This window comes from Agelaius phoeniceus, chromosome 6 (assembly GCF_051311805.1).
Source record: "Agelaius phoeniceus isolate bAgePho1 chromosome 6, bAgePho1.hap1, whole genome shotgun sequence".
NCBI classification, from domain to species: domain Eukaryota; kingdom Metazoa; phylum Chordata; class Aves; order Passeriformes; family Icteridae; genus Agelaius; species Agelaius phoeniceus.
This window is the reverse complement of record NC_135270.1, coordinates 37857280-37875771: the sequence shown is the minus strand read 5'-3', so window position 1 is coordinate 37875771 and position 18492 is coordinate 37857280. Positions and strand designations below refer to the sequence as shown.

The following is an 18492-nucleotide window of genomic DNA, read 5'->3' as shown; positions in this document are numbered from 1 at the left end:
AATGCCCTGAAAATTATGGTAGCCAAAACTATTTAACTGAGACCATTTTCTTCAACAATTTTCTGAGTGAGAGCATCACCAAGGAAACTTGCTACAGCTTCCAGAAACATTCCACACAACAATGCAAGAACAGGAGTACTGGGTCAGACCAGTGTTTCCTGCATCCCATCTCCAACAATCCTCAAAAACAGCTGCAAGGAACAACTTAAGAAAAGTGACAGCATCTATAATACACACTCAAAGTCTCCACCTAATAATTTTCAGTGCAGGCATTTCCTCGAATAAATATGTATTTAGTAACATTCAGTGGATTATTCTGTCATTAATTTGTTCCATCTCCTCTGAATTTCATAAAAGCCTTTCACACCTTAGCACATTTAAAAGACATCACTTCTCTTACAGGAACTCCTCATTCCAGATCAACCAAGCACACTGATAAAACACTCATTTTAGCAGCAGTAACAATAGTACTAACACATCCACTAAATAACCAAGTACCACAGGACAAAACCCCTGCCTGAGCCTCCAAAATCCTAGAGAACAAGTATCAAATAAGAGATAGAAAAATATTTAGAAGCAGTAAGATGACAGCAGCTAGCATCACAAGAAATGATATCTAGTTAGAAGTAGCTTGATGCTTTTGTAGGCATTTCAAGTAAGGAACAATTTGGGAAGAAAGATAAATCCAAAAGGTGATGTTACAAAGGAATTCTAGTGCAAGCACAAGGTATAAAATAAACGTGTGTTTGCAAAATAGCAAACAGGCAACAGGGCTGGTGTTACAGCTTGAAGGAAAACCTTGATAAAGAGAAATAGTAGGATGGAGCTGGGTGAAGAAGGACTTGAAACTTAGGGCAAAATACTGATATTTCATATACCAGAGAAGAGATGTTAGGGGGACATAAAAGACATGGTCAGTGTGAGAGTCTGTCATTCTGAAAATGATCTCTGTAAGACAATTCTGGATAGTTAGGACTGGAGAAAAAATATTTCTCTATGGTAGTGAGGATGAGCATTTAACTGAAGAATAGGCAGGAAAGCATACAGCAGGAATGTTAGGCAGAAAAATCCTGCAAGATTTTGATGCAGTCTGAATGCAAAGAACTTCAGAATAGAACAAAAGTTACACTAGGTCAGTAAAAAAAACAATATAGCAGAGAGAGCATCCCTTCCCATGATATTCCATGTCAGCATCCAGCAGTCAGCTGTGTAAAAACTTCCTGAAGTTGCATCATCACCATCACACTTAACAGCTCCTCAGAGATGTAACAGAGTAATGTCTGATGCATTTTTGAGCCTGTTCCTATTTTGACCTCTAAAACACCCTTTGGTAAGGAATTCCACTGAGCAATTCAATTGCATGCTACATGGTAGGATGGAAGGAAGGCACACAGAAAAGCCATGAAAACAAAACAAAAAGAAAAAAAAAATTACAGCTTCTGTCAAATGTTTTAAAAGTGCTTCCTGAGAATTTCACAGTATGTTTCCTTGTTCTCATAATATTAAAGTTAATGAATACTTGTTACCCAACTACCTTCTTGAGGCCTTGCTCAGTCATCTCTTTTCCAAGAGGAAGTATTTTATTTTAACTCTTCCTCTGGCAAAACTGCTTCCATCTATCTCATCAGCCTTTATGCTCTTATCTCAAACTACAGTATCTTTTTGAAATAATTAAAACAAAAATACACACCACAGACAGATTTCACACACTGGATTTATAGAATGCTTTCAGTTTGTTTTTCTATTTCTTTCCTACTCACACCAAATAATCCATTTGCCTTTTTAACTACTGTGCTACAAGGAAGAGGTCTGTATCAGTGAGACTGCCAAATTACAGACCACTCCTAACAGGCAATATAGCAATGTTAACTTGAAAAGTAGATGGAGGGCTTGTAAAGAACTCTAGGAGATCTGTTTTGACTAAGGGAATCTAAGATAGGCAATAAGGAGATGACAGAGAAGCAAGACTACATTTTCATTGAGATAGATATACCATAAGCCTATGAATCATCTGCAAAGAGATGATACTTAAATTGTCTTTCCACATAAGATTATGCAAAGATGAACAGCAGAATAAGGGGGGAAAAAAGGGGGCGGTTGAGAGACAGCATGTTGCAGAACTCCCACACAAAGCTGGGTAATGAATGAGAAAGATCCTCCAAAAGATATGCTGAAGAATTGATCAAAGTATCCAAAAGCAGCAGAAAGATGACATTTGCCAAGAAGTCACAGGGCAAAAAGAACAGGGACATGGTCAAATGTTTTCACAGCTGGCTGGCAGACTGAGAGAATCAAAGCTTAAGATTTGAAGTGCAATTTACAATTATTAAAGTGATCTTTAGAAGTCCATATCTTGCTTGGAGAGACAGTCTCAGAAGTGATTCACATGTGCCTCTGCTCTGCCTTTCAGCATGCCCTTAGCACTACTGCCCATTGCTGCCATGCACTCTGCACTGTGCCTGCTCCTGCTTCAGTAGCACAGGGCTGTAGCAGGATGCTGAGAAGCTGCTTTACTCGTAGTATTGCAATACCCAGGGCTTTTATTTAGCAACTGAATTTGCCTTATACAGCCTCTGAGAAGAAGATCATATTGACCTGAGCTATTATGAATTCCAACTGGAAGTGAGTAGCTTTACAAGGCTCCACCAGGAACCGGGACGCAAGCGGAAGGGCGGCCCCACTGCTATGGATCTGCATCGCCTTTTGTGACCCATTCCCAGATCAGTCAACCACATCTGCCATCCTCTGCTAAGCTTTCTCTTGCCAGAGAAGGAAATTAACAAAAAATTTAACAAGTACAGTTTACCCACCCTGGATTGTCTTCAAAGAATTGGTCCGTGAAGTGGAACAGGCTAGAACAAAATAACTACTTAAATTTTTTTTTTGATCCTCCTATTCCTCTCTATTTTGCATTCACACCTCCCATGAAAGATGTTTTGTAGATGGGCTGTGTGATTGCACAACAGCCAAAATGAGTAAGAAACTCTATAAACTAACTTGTTTTCCAACAATGACGCATGCACATGCAAATACTCACAGATCCTTCTATACACCAACTACTTCTGAAAATACAAATGGAAATAACAGTAATCTTCCCAGCTCTCTCTTTTTCATTGCACACAGCAAAGAAAAAGGGAAAAAACCAAAACCCACCACCATTCTAACTGATATACTTTATTTATTAACATTTTCTATCCCTTAGAAAAAAGATAAATTAATTATAATTAGCTCCCATTTGGGCAATTTTGTGTATAGCATTCATATCAGTGATGTGTTGAAAAAAGAGCTAAAATCAACACATACATTTTCTTAAGTGAAGACTTGAATAAAACAAAGTCAGGCACTTGGTTCCTCTTTCATTCCATATGATACACAGCTGCATCAATCCCATCAGGAAACAGGCAACAGGAAATTCTTAACATTCTGAAGAGAAATCTAAAGATGTGTCTCATCACCCTTCCTCCTGAAAGTGCTTTTCGATGTTTCGAAGTGCTAAAAGATGTTTATACAAGTTCTAAAATTATTAATTACTTTGCTTAGCTTTTAAGCAGCTCTAGGCCTCATTAAGTAGCTAACAATGAGACAAAAAAAATTTTCTTTTTATAAGTTGCCTACACTTTTTCATTTCCTTCATCTCAAAATATAAATTGTTAAGGAAACCTTGACACCTACGGACAAAATCAAAGGCAAGTACTCTAGCTATTGGAAAATGTTCCTTCATAATGTGCTGCTCCTGTGTTATTTGTGTTTCTAACTACAGCTCTTGCATATATAATTCCATTATACTTTTATAAATCACCATTTTGAAAAATGCTTTTGAACCATTAATATATTTTCCTGGTTAAAATTCTTTGAGATGTTCTTAACAAGAGTCTTAGATAATGAATTTGGGCAAACTCTGGAACAGTCTTTACAGTATTATCATTCTCATTAATTTTCAGAACTACCCACTGTGTTGAGATGATTGTCATGGGCCTAAGACTTCAATTTGGCTAAATATTTTTGCATATATTTCAACATATAAGTAACTAACAGATGTTTAAAATGTTAAGTTCACAATCTAGAAATAGTTAAATATTTACTGTGGTATCGTAATTTGGTTTTGCACTTATTTTTATTTTTCTGCTTCTATCTTTAAACACTCTTTTAGAGTCCTGCTTCGCTGTAGGCAAAATGCTTTAAAACAACATCACATGAAAACAAAACATACTTGATTTAGTAAATACAGCTGTGTTTTTAAAGAAAGAAAAGAAATAAACACTTTAAGGTACCACAAATTAAAACAGAGAAAAGAAAAGAAAGCATTTAATGTAGAAATGTTACTTTTACCTAAGGTCCAGGCTTGATGTAAAACCTTTTAAATTGTTTGCATAATAAAAGCTGTAAAATTCATGTTTTATTTCTGCTTTAGAAAGCTTATACATTTTACTGTCTTACACCATTCCTAGAAGGCTCTATTAGATGAAAACAAAATTACTTTCAAGATGTTCATACACAGCAAGTATAGTATCTTACTTTAGACCAAAATATTCTTTTTCTTTGCCTTTTTTTTTGGGGGGGGGGGGGGGGGGGGTTGCTTTTGGGAGGGGGGTTTGTTTTGGTTTGGTTTGGGTTTTTGTTATCTTTGAAGACTGCTTCTGTTTCCATTGTTTCATCCTTAACCATTCACATATCAGAGCAATAAGTATTTCATTACTGGTTTATCTGTCCAGAGGCTTGAGAAGCAGTAACAATTAACCCTCCCTTCACAGTGATTGATACAGGCTTTGCTTTCAATTTGTTCCACTACACAGATCATGAAATTCTGAATGCGATCATCCTTATTGACCTACACTTTCAAACACACGGCTACAATGAGATGAAAGTAATTATTAAAAGGAACACAGGACTACTCAATGCTGAAACAAAGTCTTGAAAAATCTTTTAGATGACCTTCTCATGAAATTAGCATCTTTTGATGTAAAATAAAATTATGGATTATCTTCAAAATCTGGAAATATTCAATGTAAATCTGATCAAAGTACAGTATCATTATATCACATAAGCCCAGTCCTAATGTCACATCAGTTCATATCTGACCCAATAAACAGAAACTTCAACCACAATGATCAGAGGAGGATCATGCCCTATATATTTTAAAAGTTCCTATGTCAGCTTTATTTAACACCAAGCTCTGCTTGAAATGTTGTGTTGAAAATGACAAGACAGTAATTTCTATTCTATTGTAGTCTGTTTCAAGAAAGAAACAGTGTTTCCTTTTAAGATTCTGGACTTCTTGAGGCACCTAATGTAAGTAAGTAGAGAGGAAATTCAGACTGCTAAGGAAAAATGAGAAACTCAAGTCAGATTTCCATCATCAGCCGAGATGAACCAAGACCTATACACACCACTGTTGGAAACTTACTGCAGTGGAAAACAAATATTTTTCATAAACCCTGGAAAAATAACCCCACAAAATATTAATTTCTTTTAACTGATACATTTTTAAAAATTAAATAGGATTGGTAGGTGAGCAGTAATGATAGAACTACTTAAAAAATGGGATGCAGTCAAAGAAAATCAGGATAGAAAACTGTGCAGAAGGATGTTCTTACAGGCCTGAGGCTCTAATCACAAAACAAAGTGATGGAGATGAACCAATACTGCATGGATTAGCAATGAATTATTTTGAACTATAATCATGTGCCAGCACAAAGGGGGTAAAAACTAGCCATTACTCACAAGCTGATCTGCAGATAAGAAGAAAAAATAAGTGAAAAAGGGTAAAATTTATATGCTAAACTGAGCCAGGAGAATAATGAAAATCTAAAATGTTGTTACACTTCAAGTAACATTATATTTAATGTCTTTCATGTACTGTATAATGTTGAGTATTTACACAATAGGGTCTGTAAGACACTAGGGCTAAAGCAGGGTTAAATTGGATAACTCTTCTGTAAATTAGTACTGCATAGTAATATGTGCTAAAAAATATCCTAATAGATGAGAGTCAGTTTTAAAATAGCACATATGGGCACTAATTTCTTCCACTGTAAAACTGCAGGAAATACACATATATGTACACATGCATAGATAGAGCCTGGTACAGGTATGAAAATGTGTAAATACACACACACACTTATGTATACACAGGCATATATAATGAGGGATTTAATTTCCATTAGTCCATCTGAGAGCTAAGCATCACCATCTTAAGATTCAATGTTAGTTTTCCCTTCAGAAGAAAATGTTAGAAATAATTTTGTGAGAAAGGAAAAATCAAGATTGCTATCCACAAAGATTCCTGAGATTCTTATGAACAGACTGTTTAAATGAAGAGCACTTTAATCAGTAGAGGAATCCTCACGTTTCTAATGTCTTGCTGTGCATTCTGCAGGTTATAGTAGCAGCTGGTAGAGGTCATATATCTTTTGTGAGCATCCCAAAAAGGCTCACTGCCAGACTGTTAAATTATGAATAAGCAATGAACAAAAGAATGCAGATACGGTGGTGACAAGATAATCCAAGCAAATTTATCTATGACAAATTTCACAGGATTAACAAATTACATTTACACAGAACAATAAAAATGAGGAGGAAAAAAAAGGGGGAAAAAAAGAAAAAAAAAAAAAGATGAGCCTACTTTTCGCTCACAGCATTAGAGGGAAAGAAAATCTCCATTCCAGTACATGTATTCACATTTAACTTTAGATAAAGTAAGACATAGCTTGCTGAAGATGTGCAACTAAAATTATTTCCTTTCAAGGAAATACATATTCTGTATCTAATATACAACATATGCCTGCACTTTTCAGTATACACGTATATAAGTCAGTGGAAAATCCTTTAAAATTTTCCTCATAATTAGTAAGAACCAGAATAAATATTGAAGGACTCTAATTTAGCTTTTCAGGCAAAGTAACTTTCTATTTTCAGTCAGTTAAAACACATTTTTTCCCTTAATCACTTTGGACTTTTTTCCTATTTGAATTAAACAAATATTGCAATAAATTATAATTTCCACAAGAAACAAGTCATGAATAGAACTTCAATCTCTCTTTTTTTTTTTTTTGCAGTAGCATCATAATAAACATTTTTTTAAAAATTACTCCTAAAGGAATTCTAAATCCATAATCTAAATACTGGCTGCTCCTAAAGATAGACATTCAGTATGTCAAATAATCTGGGGGGAAAGTAAAGGAGATTTGCAATGTTTGCTACATCCTGCAGTCTCCTGTTCTGGTTTTTGAAAGTGATACCAAAAAAATTGAAATACTACTCTTAAAAAGCATGGAATATCAGTTTTTAAAGTGCAGTTCTGTAGAGAAGCATTTTTCTTCCTCTTAAAAAGGAATGAAGAGGAAAATCATGATAGAAAAAAATGACTAAAAGGAAAGACAGCATCTCTTAGCTAGGAAATTTGAGCGTAAATAGAGTGATTGATAAAAGAAACAGCATATATGTCTGACAGATCTGGAATCAGCTGTATCTTTTCTATCATGCTTCTCATCTGAAGTCTATTTTCTGTCACCTCCATTTATTTCCTGTTGTTTGTTAATCTGAAACAGTTGTTTAGTAAAAATAGATCTTGAATAAATATAGGCCTTCTGAAACCCTATGTATCATTTATGCATCAAATATATGTTCTTGTTACAGAGCCCTGCCTACAAACAGGAAACCTCACTAGTAAAGTGAACATCCAATTAATTAAGATACTTTAGTAAACTACTTGGATTCTGCAAACAACTACTTGAGTACCATTTATCTAGCTCATTCAGCCAATGGAAAAAATTACTGCACTTTTGATTTTTCCCAAGAAATACAAGTTTTGTTGTAAAACTGAACAGCAGCTCAGAAGGAATGAATAGATAAACTAGCCCAAAGTATTTGTTTTTCTTTTTATGTTCATCTTCTGTTTGTTACTTAGCAAGAGAAACCAGGTTTGTTTTTTAAAATGCAGTTCTTTTTGAGAACCTCCTGTCCATACTGTTAGCAATTTATGCAAAGGTGAGGCAAACATGCCAATCCTACATCTAACTATAGTCAGACAAATAAAATCAGCTACTTTTTTTTCAGCTGTGAAGGTTGAAGGATATGTACCACTGGCAGCTATTCTCCTTTTTTTTTCAATACTTTTTCCCTTTTTAAATCCTGCTGCCAGCACTGTACAGATTCAGTCACTCAGTTCTTTCTACTGACCTCAACCTTGACCTGTGAAAACTGCCCACTTACATTTTTTCCCACAAAGTAAAAAATTCTGCTTCCCATCATCTCCAAGAAAAAACAGCTTTTTAACAAATATTTTTCTAGAATTTGGTACATTATACTTTTGCTAAATGAACTACAGCTTTGGCACCTAACTCATATAAGCCTAGGTTGTGAGTAAACTGATTGTAAATGTGAATTTGCACATGACTTTCAAACATGGCATTTAAGCAAGAGGGAAAGAATATCCCCCATCCCCACCCCCTATTCTAATATGTAACTATAGAGTTCTGATATATAAATACACAGTTCTGTGCCTAAATTTCAGCAAAACTATAACCCTTTAGACTTTCATCCAAAATGACTGTTTAAAGACTATTCACTACACAATAAAATTCAGCTTAAAACAATGTAATGTCTAATGAAGCCTGTTCTAAATTTCTGTTGGAGACAAAATTCCCAGGCAAGTATTTTAAAGGGAGCTTATAGAATTTAGGTACCTATATTTCACTAAAATGTAGTATGTGTTGAATGCCTAAATCCAACAGGCTTCTCAGAAAATCCAAGCCCCTGGGACATTATAGTAGATTACATACATACATATTATTCTGACTATATCCCCTAAGTTCACTAGATACATATGTAAACCTAACATGCCTGCAGGTAATGGAACAGTACTTTTCCACTTAAATTATTTAACATAAGTGTTGAACTTCTATTATATATCAAGCTAACAGCTAATTTTAAATTGCAATCAAGCCATTCTCTGAAAGCACTTTATTTCAGTGGAGGTTTTGCCTGTAAAAGAAATGTAAATCCCACTAATGAAGGCAGTGTAATCTTTGAATACACAGTCAAAATGGGGGGTGGAATTTTATTCCTAATGCTAACATTGACATCTTTTGCCACTTCTGCTAGTTCTCAAGAATTTTTTGTGTGTAACTATCTCATCAGTAAAGCATGTAGAACAGTGTTTTCAGACCTTTCGAAGCATGCAAAGCCAAATAAAGAAGTATATCTACAGAAATACTCAGTATTAATATTAAAGTCTTCTTCAGACATTGGCTGACAACAATGAGAAGTTCCCCAGAACAGACAAATGACAGAACATGACAGGACAGTGAAAGTCCAAAATTCAACATTAAAAGTCTGGGAAAATAGCCTTAGTAAGAAAATCTTCACAACTCTGCTTTCAGTAATCTGTTTCAAATTCTTTGTAACATATCACTTGTTCTTTAATGTGCCTGGCTGCATGTACTGCTGGGTAAGGGCTGGCATAACTCTCAGTATCTAGCTGCAGCAGGCTGAGATCAGGATCTCCTTGAGAATCACTCTGCTTTTACTTGACAATCTCGAGACTTTCGCATTTTACAATAACACACAGAGGCAAAGTTCACTCCTCCTCTCACTAAGTATATTTGTCATTGCTATCTCTCTGAGGAAAAATTCACATCTATTAAATTATATGTTAAAAATACTTTTATCCTTGCTTGTGATTCTCTGTAGTATACTTTAATTGTGTACATAATTGCATTTGGGACTTTTCTAAAGATTAAGGTACAACTTGAACTTAATATTCTCCCAAAGACAGGGTCCAGTTCTGCCAAGTTAGAGACACAAATACTATCCTACCCTTACTGTACCTTCTTTGTCCTGTGTAATATACTTCTGTGGCATACAAAATTAACGAATATTTGTACTACTCAAAGTCCTGTTCAAATGAATGGCACAACGGTCCTATTCATCTGACTAGGACTTTGTGTATTGCAAAACCACTGCTTGAGCTAGTCACAGAACAATGCTCTAGTCATATAAGACGTGGCAGCAACTATTATACTCTTACTATGGCACATCTTCTTATGCAGCAAAATACAATATTATTACAAATTATCCTTATTATGCAAAGTCCTATTAAACAAAAAGTCGCACACCTCATTCACAGTAATGGGATTTTGTATGTTAAAGATAACATACAGCAGCCTTATAAATATTACATAGAAAGAAATTGCCTATTCTGAAAAAATTTAATTCTTTTGAAATGCATTTTCAAAACATTTCATCTCATGGCCTTAAATCTTTGGCAGCTTCTTAAAAAAAAAAAAAAAAGCCAAACATTCAAACATTAGGGATAAGCAAACAGACCAAAGAAACAAATGACTGGGGTGAAAATGCAGTCTTTGCTATGTACCTTAAAAATATCCTATGTTAAGGATATGTAAACAGATTTCCAGGGTTACATCCTGCAGAACAAGTTTGTTTGATTCATTATAAAATATGCTATGACTATGCTGACGTGACTATGCTGAAAACCCAAGGTGCTTTCATACCTGCAAGAGCTACGGCTGATAATAATATAAAATTGATCTGATGGAATAGCTGAATGTAAGGTTTATTCACATGAGATGAGATTTCAGGAAATGGTTTCATAACAGTAAACAGTTACTTAATTGCTAACAAATGAACTTTTGCCACATTGATTAAATGGCTTAATTCTACTGACCTCAGTGGGAGAAGAATCATTCCAAAAATGTTAATAAAATGGTAACAGTTAGTTTTCATGATCAGTATCAGTTATTCAAAATTCTTATCGTAGAATACATTTTCCAGTAAAGAGGATATTGTTATAAAGATCATTTTATGAAGCAAAAAAAAATTAAACACTCTTTACTTTTTAGGAAGTATGGTGATGAAACTAACACCTAGAATGTCAATTTTCAACAACTGTTTTACATCACTCTTGCAGTAAAATTCCCATCTGGGCTGGCAACTTGTGTGCCAAGTTTCAAACAAATGTGATTTGAAATTGCCAGTATATTAGACTCTGAAATTCAAGATGAGATGCTAATAAAAAGAGATAGGTACTGACAATAGATTCTCATATTCTCTTAAAAACGCCTATGGCTCTAAGTGTTGTACTAATCTGTTAACAAAATTCTCTAATTATTTGTAACTTATAGTATAGCATTAGAATATAATGCCATCAAATTGTTAAAAAACAAGCTAACTGGATATAGTTTGTAAGAAAAAAACAGTTGTGCTGTATGTATGTAAAGAATGCAAAAACAGTGCTGCAGACAAAACCTTGTTATTCAGAATCCCATTAGTTACTGAAAATACCTGATATAAGTTTTGTTGATCAATACTCTCATGTAAGCTCTAAATAATGTATGATTCCAGTGGAGAAAAATGCAGCAAATCAAATATGGTGGGAGAATGTTTCAAATTATGAAGAGTAGTATGACTGCTAATCCATAAATCAGAAATCAGAAAGATTGTTGTAATGTGGGAGGGCTCTATTTAATAAAGGTCATTATAACTCCTGGCTCTAGAGCTATAAGATCTAATATCCTCTCTGGTAGCTCTATGATATGCCCATGCATTACTGTTCTTGTTGACAGTCTGTTGCCTTGGAAATATTTCATTATTTCAGTTTTTCCATTTGTAGACCCTTGGCCTTGTGATATGAAGGCCACCCTATTTCATATTTTCGATTATCATTTAAGCAATCTTCTGGAGCTATTTATATAAAAGCAAGTGTTAGACAATGCATATCATCATTTATCACTGCTATGTTTAAGCTCATGCTCTAGAAAAAGTGCCAAAATAACGGTTTTTTCTCTTTCACTTTAAACCAATAACACTCTAATATTATGATATGCTATACAAATCAATGCTGGCATATCATATGCATGGCACTTCTGTCTATTTCATTTTCTTGGGTGTTGAAAAAACTAAACTGTTGCTGTAACTGTAAAATTTGCTTACACTCACAGTTTAAAAGAAAATCAAACAAATGTAAGTGTGTAACTTTCAATATATCCTTTTAAGATCCTAAACAGGTGAAAAAAGTTTCAAAACTGTTCAAGTGCCTGTTTACATCAGAGACTACTACTTTTTCCATCTGTTTTGTAAGCACAACTTTTTCCTTGAAAAAATGTAACACAATCTATCTAAATACCTGCGGTAGTGAAGACTGAAAAAACAATGTACACAAAGTTAATTTAGAGGATTCTTAATACTGAGAACTAGTTTACTGAAGCAGTAGCTAAGAGACTGCAAAACCCTTTCAGTAAATGATATGCTCCTGTATTTCAAACATCTTCGTTCCCACAGATGAAAGAATGTGTACAAAGACAGCTAAAATAGCTACGCGCAAGACTTCATGAGCACATTACACAACTTTTAATAAAATGTACATCAGTATCTGTTATTGAAGCATTGATCCATTTTCTCCAAAACTTTAAGGAAAAAACAGACTAACATTATTTTTGCTACAAAAAATGTCATCAATTTCTGCTGCAATACTTAAAGCTAAACTATCCAGAACACTGTACAGAGTGATAACAAAGTGAACCCTAAGGGCAAAAAACAACTTCTTGGACACTAGGCCAAGTTTGGGGCTATTAGTGTTCTAGGAATTTAGACTACCTTTTTCCCTGAAATGATTACACCTCCCACTCCCTACAGGGAAAAACTACTCCGATCCAACCTTTAAAATGACAGCATCAGAGCTGAACAAGAAGATGCTATTAAAGGGCATTAAATTAAATACAGTATATCCTCCTACAACTTCAATCAGAATTTCAGACCAAGTGTTATTTAGTTCAGCTCTCAAGTGGAGCAGAATAACAAATCGCGCACTTTGATTTACCTTCTCCGAATGCCAAATGGAGACAGGTGATAAAGAAAGCACTCATGCACAGGCTATGAAGTTTCCCCTAGAAATTAATTCTATCTTCAAGATTCCTATCTCAGAGAAATTCCCAAAATGGCACACAAATATGCTTCTGCTGGAGAGATTACTGAAGCTATCCTGGCAAATACACTTAGCGCTAATATAGTAACATTCTCAGAAAGAAGACAGCAGAATTGTTTGTTGTGGGGGAACAGGACTTATTCATATGAATTGTTTTTCCAACAAAGAATTCTGCAGGAGAAAAACCTGCTGCTTTAAGTGTTATTAACACAGTAGAAACACCTTTGCAGCCACTGGAAGGAAGATTAAAAAAAATGTTTATAGTTGAAAATGAAAATCTGTAGTTAAGTCATTGACATCTGAGGGTGCACTGTTTTCCCATTACGTGTATCTCCTAATTTTGCTACATATCAACATAGCCTTGTCAAAATGCAACAGTTAACACTAATGCATCTAAGACAAGCACACTAACACTTCAGTGGTGAATATGAGATATATAGGTTTTTTATACCACGCAGTCTGCTTTCTTAGGAAAAATGGTACAGCTACTTAGACAAAATCTGTGGGGTTTGGAAGCTGTACTACAAACGCTGATCATTCTAAAACATGCAAGTATGATATAAAGGCTGAAGTACTTTTGTTTAAATATTTTTCAGACTTATTTGTGCTGTGAAATATACACCGACTAACACATGATCCAGCTACTTTTAAAGGCTATCTAAATGGTAATTTTCATTTTTCCAACTAGCCAGGAACCTTCCTCACCCCTCTCACTCAAGTTCACTTGTAACGCTAAAGGGGGCGGGAGGGAAAGAGCCCACCCCAAACCCTCTGGCTGCTCTTCTTCTGGGCATATATCTCGTCGCAGTGTAGCAATGGAGCTTTGAATACTTTTGTAAGAATCACAAAGTAACATCACATGAACTTGTACTCTTGTCTCCTACCAGTCACTTCTAGAAAGATTCACTTTACTAGAACAAATCCGCTACGGGCAATTCGTGTCACCAGCAGAGCACATTAATCACAAGCACTCTCTCCCAACAAAAGTACATGGGGCAGGCGGCGGGCCGGGAACCAAGCGGGGGGGCAGCGCGATCCCCCCCGCCTCCCTCCCCGGACCCCGCGCACCGCCTCCCTGCCCGCCCGCCCGCCCGCGCGCGGCTCCGCTCTGCCCACCCGGGGGCCGCGGGCACCCGCGCCCGGCACGGCGGCGGGGCGGGGGCCGGCCCGGGCAGCCCCGCGGGCGCAGCTGGCGGCGCCCCCCCCGCTCCGGCCTAGCCGCGCTTGAACCGCACCGGCGGGGCCGGCCCCTCCGCCCGGAACGCCGGGCCTGGCGCGGCGCCCCAGGGCCGCCGAGCGGCGGGGGCCGCCGGGGGGGCCTCCCGGCCCCGCGCACACACACACGCACACACAGACACACACACACACACACACACACACTCACACACGCGCGCCCGCTCCACAACGCGCCCCGCCAAGCACCGGCTCCGGCACCGCGGCGGTGCGGCCACCGGAGCGGGGCCGCTGCTGCGCGGCTTGTTCTGAGTGTGTGTGCGTGTGTGTGTGTGCTTGTGTGTGTGCGTGTGTGTGTGCGTGTGTGCGTGCGGCTGGCGGTGCGCACTAGGAGGAACTCAGGGTGCCCGGCTGTGCGAGCAGCGGGTGCCGGCGGCAGGTCCCCCCACCCCGGCATGGCAGCCAGCCCCGGCCCCCGGCGCCGGCGGCTTGGCCCGGCCCGGCGCTGCTGCGGCGGCTGCTGCTGCTGCTGCTGCTGCTGTTGCTGCAGGTTCAATAAAGAGAAAGTGTTACCGTTCTCGCCTGGAAGGATCCTGCTGAAAGCTTGGCTTGGTGGGCGCCATCTTCCTGGGATTTTTTTTTTTTTCTCCTCTCTCCCTTACTTTTCCCCCTCCTGATGTTGGTGTGTGTTGTGTGTCTAGCAGCAGCAGCGGCGGCAGCAATGGCCCCGGTTAGCCAGACAGGCTAAGGAAAAGTACTGAGGCCAAAGCATCGCGGGCTCCCACTCCTCCGCGCAGTCCTGGTGCAGGTTGCTTGCTCGCTTGCTTGCTAGCGCTGCTGCTGCCGCTGCCGCCGTCCATAAGCCGAGGAGCGGAGGGAGCCGGGGCCCCGCCGGCCCCAGAGACATGCCCAGCGCAGGCAGCGGCGGCGGCCGGCGGCGGCGGCGGGAAGAGCTAGCCGCGGCGCAGCCCCGGCGGGCAGCCCGGCCGCTGGCATCGCCCGGCAGGTGCGGCACACGCACACGCACACACACACACACACACACTCTCTCTCTCTCTCTCGCACACACACGCACGCACACGCACTCTCTCGCACACTCGCACACACACCCCCGCGCCCGCGGGCCGGGCTACGCGGGGTGCCAGGCCATCGGGCTGGCGGGGCGGGGGCGGGGGAGGGAAGGAGGGGTGTCAGGGATCTCCGGGCTTGACCGCTGTGAAAGTATTTCTGGGCATTTTCCAGCTGCTTTCCCAGCTCCGCTCCCGCTCTGCGTGCAGGGGACACAGCCTCTGCTGCCGGCGCAACAACGCCACTCAGTTGCAGTTTCGCACACTTTCTTCCTCTGGAGTCTGGGCTCCAGCAGCGAAGAGGAGCAGGGGGAGGCAGGGACTGTCTCTTCAACACCGCGGGCGCAGAGGCGCGGCGGGAACACACCGGGCACAGGCAGCGTGTCACCCGTGGGCTTCCACGGTGGAGGACGGGCTCGGGTGGGAGCAGCGGGCCGGGGGATGCGAGGGCCCTGCGACCCTCGGGGCCGTACGCGGGTGTGCCCGGAGCCAGCCCGGACGGGCCGGGCCGGGGGAAACCCGCGCATCCCCCAGACACCTCCGAGAACGCGCCCGCACGTCCTGAGAGTGGGCATCGGGTACCAGCGAGACAAAAAGGGGTAATGCTGGAAATGTGAACTTAAAGTGATAACCCTCTTTGTTGGCAAAGGGTGTAGCACTTCACGCGGTTTTATTGGAGATCATGAAACTAATAATGAAGTAAAGGAGCGGGGAAAAGAAACCGCTACCTTTATCGTTCCTTCCAGGACACCGGGAGGACCTGGTGCTAGCCCTGCTGGCCCTTATAGAAGAAATTACTCGTTCGCTAAAAGCTTTTTATCTCCAAGGTAACTTTGTGGCTGTCTGCTGCTCTCCTGGAAGTACAAATGCCGGGGCCTGATCCTGCTCCCTGAGAAAATCCAACGGGCTTCCTTGGGGAAAGGGGCAAGCCCCGAAGGTCGGCCGCATTTATTCACGAGAAACGTTTCCGCCACTACTCCAAAAGTTTTGTTGGGGGGAGGGGAGAAGGCTGGGGGCCAAGAGCGTGTGCGAGCCGCAGGGCAGAGCCAAGGGGAAGAAGTTAGCGGAACACCTGGAAGTTTGGCTGCGGGGCGCCGTCCGCGCACCGGGGGCCGGGGGATTTCTTTCCGCAGGAGGCAACCGGGCCGGCGTCACTCGGCGCGGGGCGGCGGGCACGGGGCACGGCCGGGGGTGCGGCCGCGGTTCGGGGCCACCGCCGCCCACGTGCGCGGCTGCCGGGCCTCGAGAGCCGCGGGACCGGGCCGCGCTCCGCGCTGCGCTCCGGGCGGGCAGGGCCGCGCTCCGCGCTGCGCTCCGGGCGGGCAGGGCCGCGCTCCGCGCTGCGCTCCGGGCGGCGGGAGGCGCCGCGGCGGCAAGGTGGGCACCGGGGCTGCGGGGGGGCCGGCTGGCTACACAAAGTAGCAGATGCCGCTCCCGGCCGGCAGTCCTGTTTGCTCGCCTCCGGAATGGGGGGTAAAAAAAAAAAAAAAAAAAAAAGAAGTTAACAGGTGTCTCCTTGGCTGTGGCAATAGAGTAAGGAGGTGTCGTGTCTGCCGTATTTTAAGCGTTCTGAGAAAGCGCGGAGAAAAACCGTCCGACGTAAACCATGCTGTTTCATCCATAATATAAAGTGAAAATTTGGAAGAAGTGCATAAATGTTTCCTCTCGTAGGTTAGTGTGCGAGGCATCCAGAGTGGTCTGGATTCGTGGTAGTAAAAGTACTTGAATATCTATTAAGCACTGTTTGGATTAGAGGTGTTAGTAGTTTGTCAGAGAAGTATTGCTTTTATAACTTCTTCCTGATTACAGACTGATAGAACCAAACTATTAAACGCGAAGTACTAAAAAAATTGTATGCTGCCTTGTCTACCTAATTCTGTTTAACTTAAAGTCTCCAGAGGTCTCTTTCATTTGTCTAAAAGCCAATCTGACATTTCTGACCCTTGACTTCCCCACTTCACAGACTAAACTATTGTGATTGCTGTCTGTACTTCCTCGTTAAAGTGTCCGTCAGTTTCCATTGTAATTTAAATATTTCATAAGTGACAAAAATCATACAGAATCCATAAAAAGAAAGAAACTTTAATCTGTTCTTTATAACTCTCACGTTCGAGATTTTTTAAAATTATTTTTCTTTTTTTTTTTTTTTTTTTTTTGTATATGAAGGATTTGGTGTTTGCTTGAGCAAAACAAGACTCCTCCTTAGTTTCAAATAGGTCTTAGCTAAGAACGTCCTTAGGTATCATCAGAGCTTATTTCAGGAGTATCAGCTCCCTATTAACTCTCATTTGATAAAGCCTACAAAAGTTACCATCAAACGTTTTCTATCACAGGCATCAAAACTATGGGAAGCAACACAAAAGTTGCTGAACGACCGAGTAGGCAATGGTCAGTTATCTAAATCTGGCTCCTAAACTAATTAAGTTTGAAATATTATGCTGAAGCTTCCTATTTTTTTCTCTTTTACATCATAGGGATGTTTAGTTAGGACGTTTAAGATTATACAGCATTTTTTCTCGATATTTAATTTAATGCAATAGTGGAAAGCAAGATGCTCGAGGCAGTGCCCTTTTTAGAGAAATGTAAACGTTTTGTTCCGATTTCAGTAGATCTGTTGTAGTCTACTTTTTTTTTTTGAGGATTCGGCTACGAGTATAAGCTTATGTTAAAGCTAACTAACAGATTCAGACTTCAGGTTTAGAAACATAAAGAAATGTCAGGTAATTAATTAAGTTTCATGTTAGTATCAGCATATATCGATGAATTGTTAGGGCAAATGGGGAATGTCTTTAAACTTCATTATGACTTACTGCCAACTTTCTACGCTTTGCTTCCTAAAGGCGCTCTCTGTGAATTTCCTGCATTTGCATTAGAATGCATTTAAGATGAAAAAAAATAACAGTGCTGAGTATACTTAGAGTTTCGGCTCTATTTCCCTGTAGTAACAGGTGACATGCTAAAACTGTTAAAACTACAATGTGGAATTGCAAGTGTGCAACCCCAAGTGAAAATTGTACTCATTCTTGGTTGAAAGAAAATTATCAATCAGCATACCATGATCAATTATCCCCCTGGCTGCCACACACTGGGATTTGCACAAGGCATTGACATTGAGAAATTCCTCTTTAGAAAGGATGAGCGGACGGGATCCCAAACTTTGCAGCAGCCAAGCTAAGATGCCGGGGTCTCACTTTTTTTTTTCTTTCTTTTTTTTTTTTTTTTCCTATTGTTGCTTTACAGCTCATCCAGGACAAAACTAGGAGATTGTGTTTACTTCTCAGTGCATTTTAAAAGATGCTGTATTTTTTAAAA

General features: G+C 40.1%; 1 protein-coding gene across 5 annotated transcripts in view; it reads right to left on the bottom strand.

Annotated features, from left to right (window-relative positions):
- Positions 1–18492, bottom strand: part of NPAS3 (neuronal PAS domain protein 3) — a 595107-nt gene that overhangs the window by 575788 nt on the left and 827 nt on the right. For 2 of the 5 annotated variants that reach the window (XM_077180440.1, XM_054635312.2), the window contains exon 1: positions 14687–15325. The exons of the other annotated variants lie outside the window; for them this stretch is intronic. In XM_077180440.1, the coding sequence (XP_077036555.1) occupies positions 14687–14736 (50 nt within the window). In that variant the 5' untranslated portion in view covers positions 14737–15325. Of the gene's footprint in view, positions 1–14686; positions 15326–18492 lie in introns of those variants that run through there. 5 annotated transcript variants of the gene reach the window in all.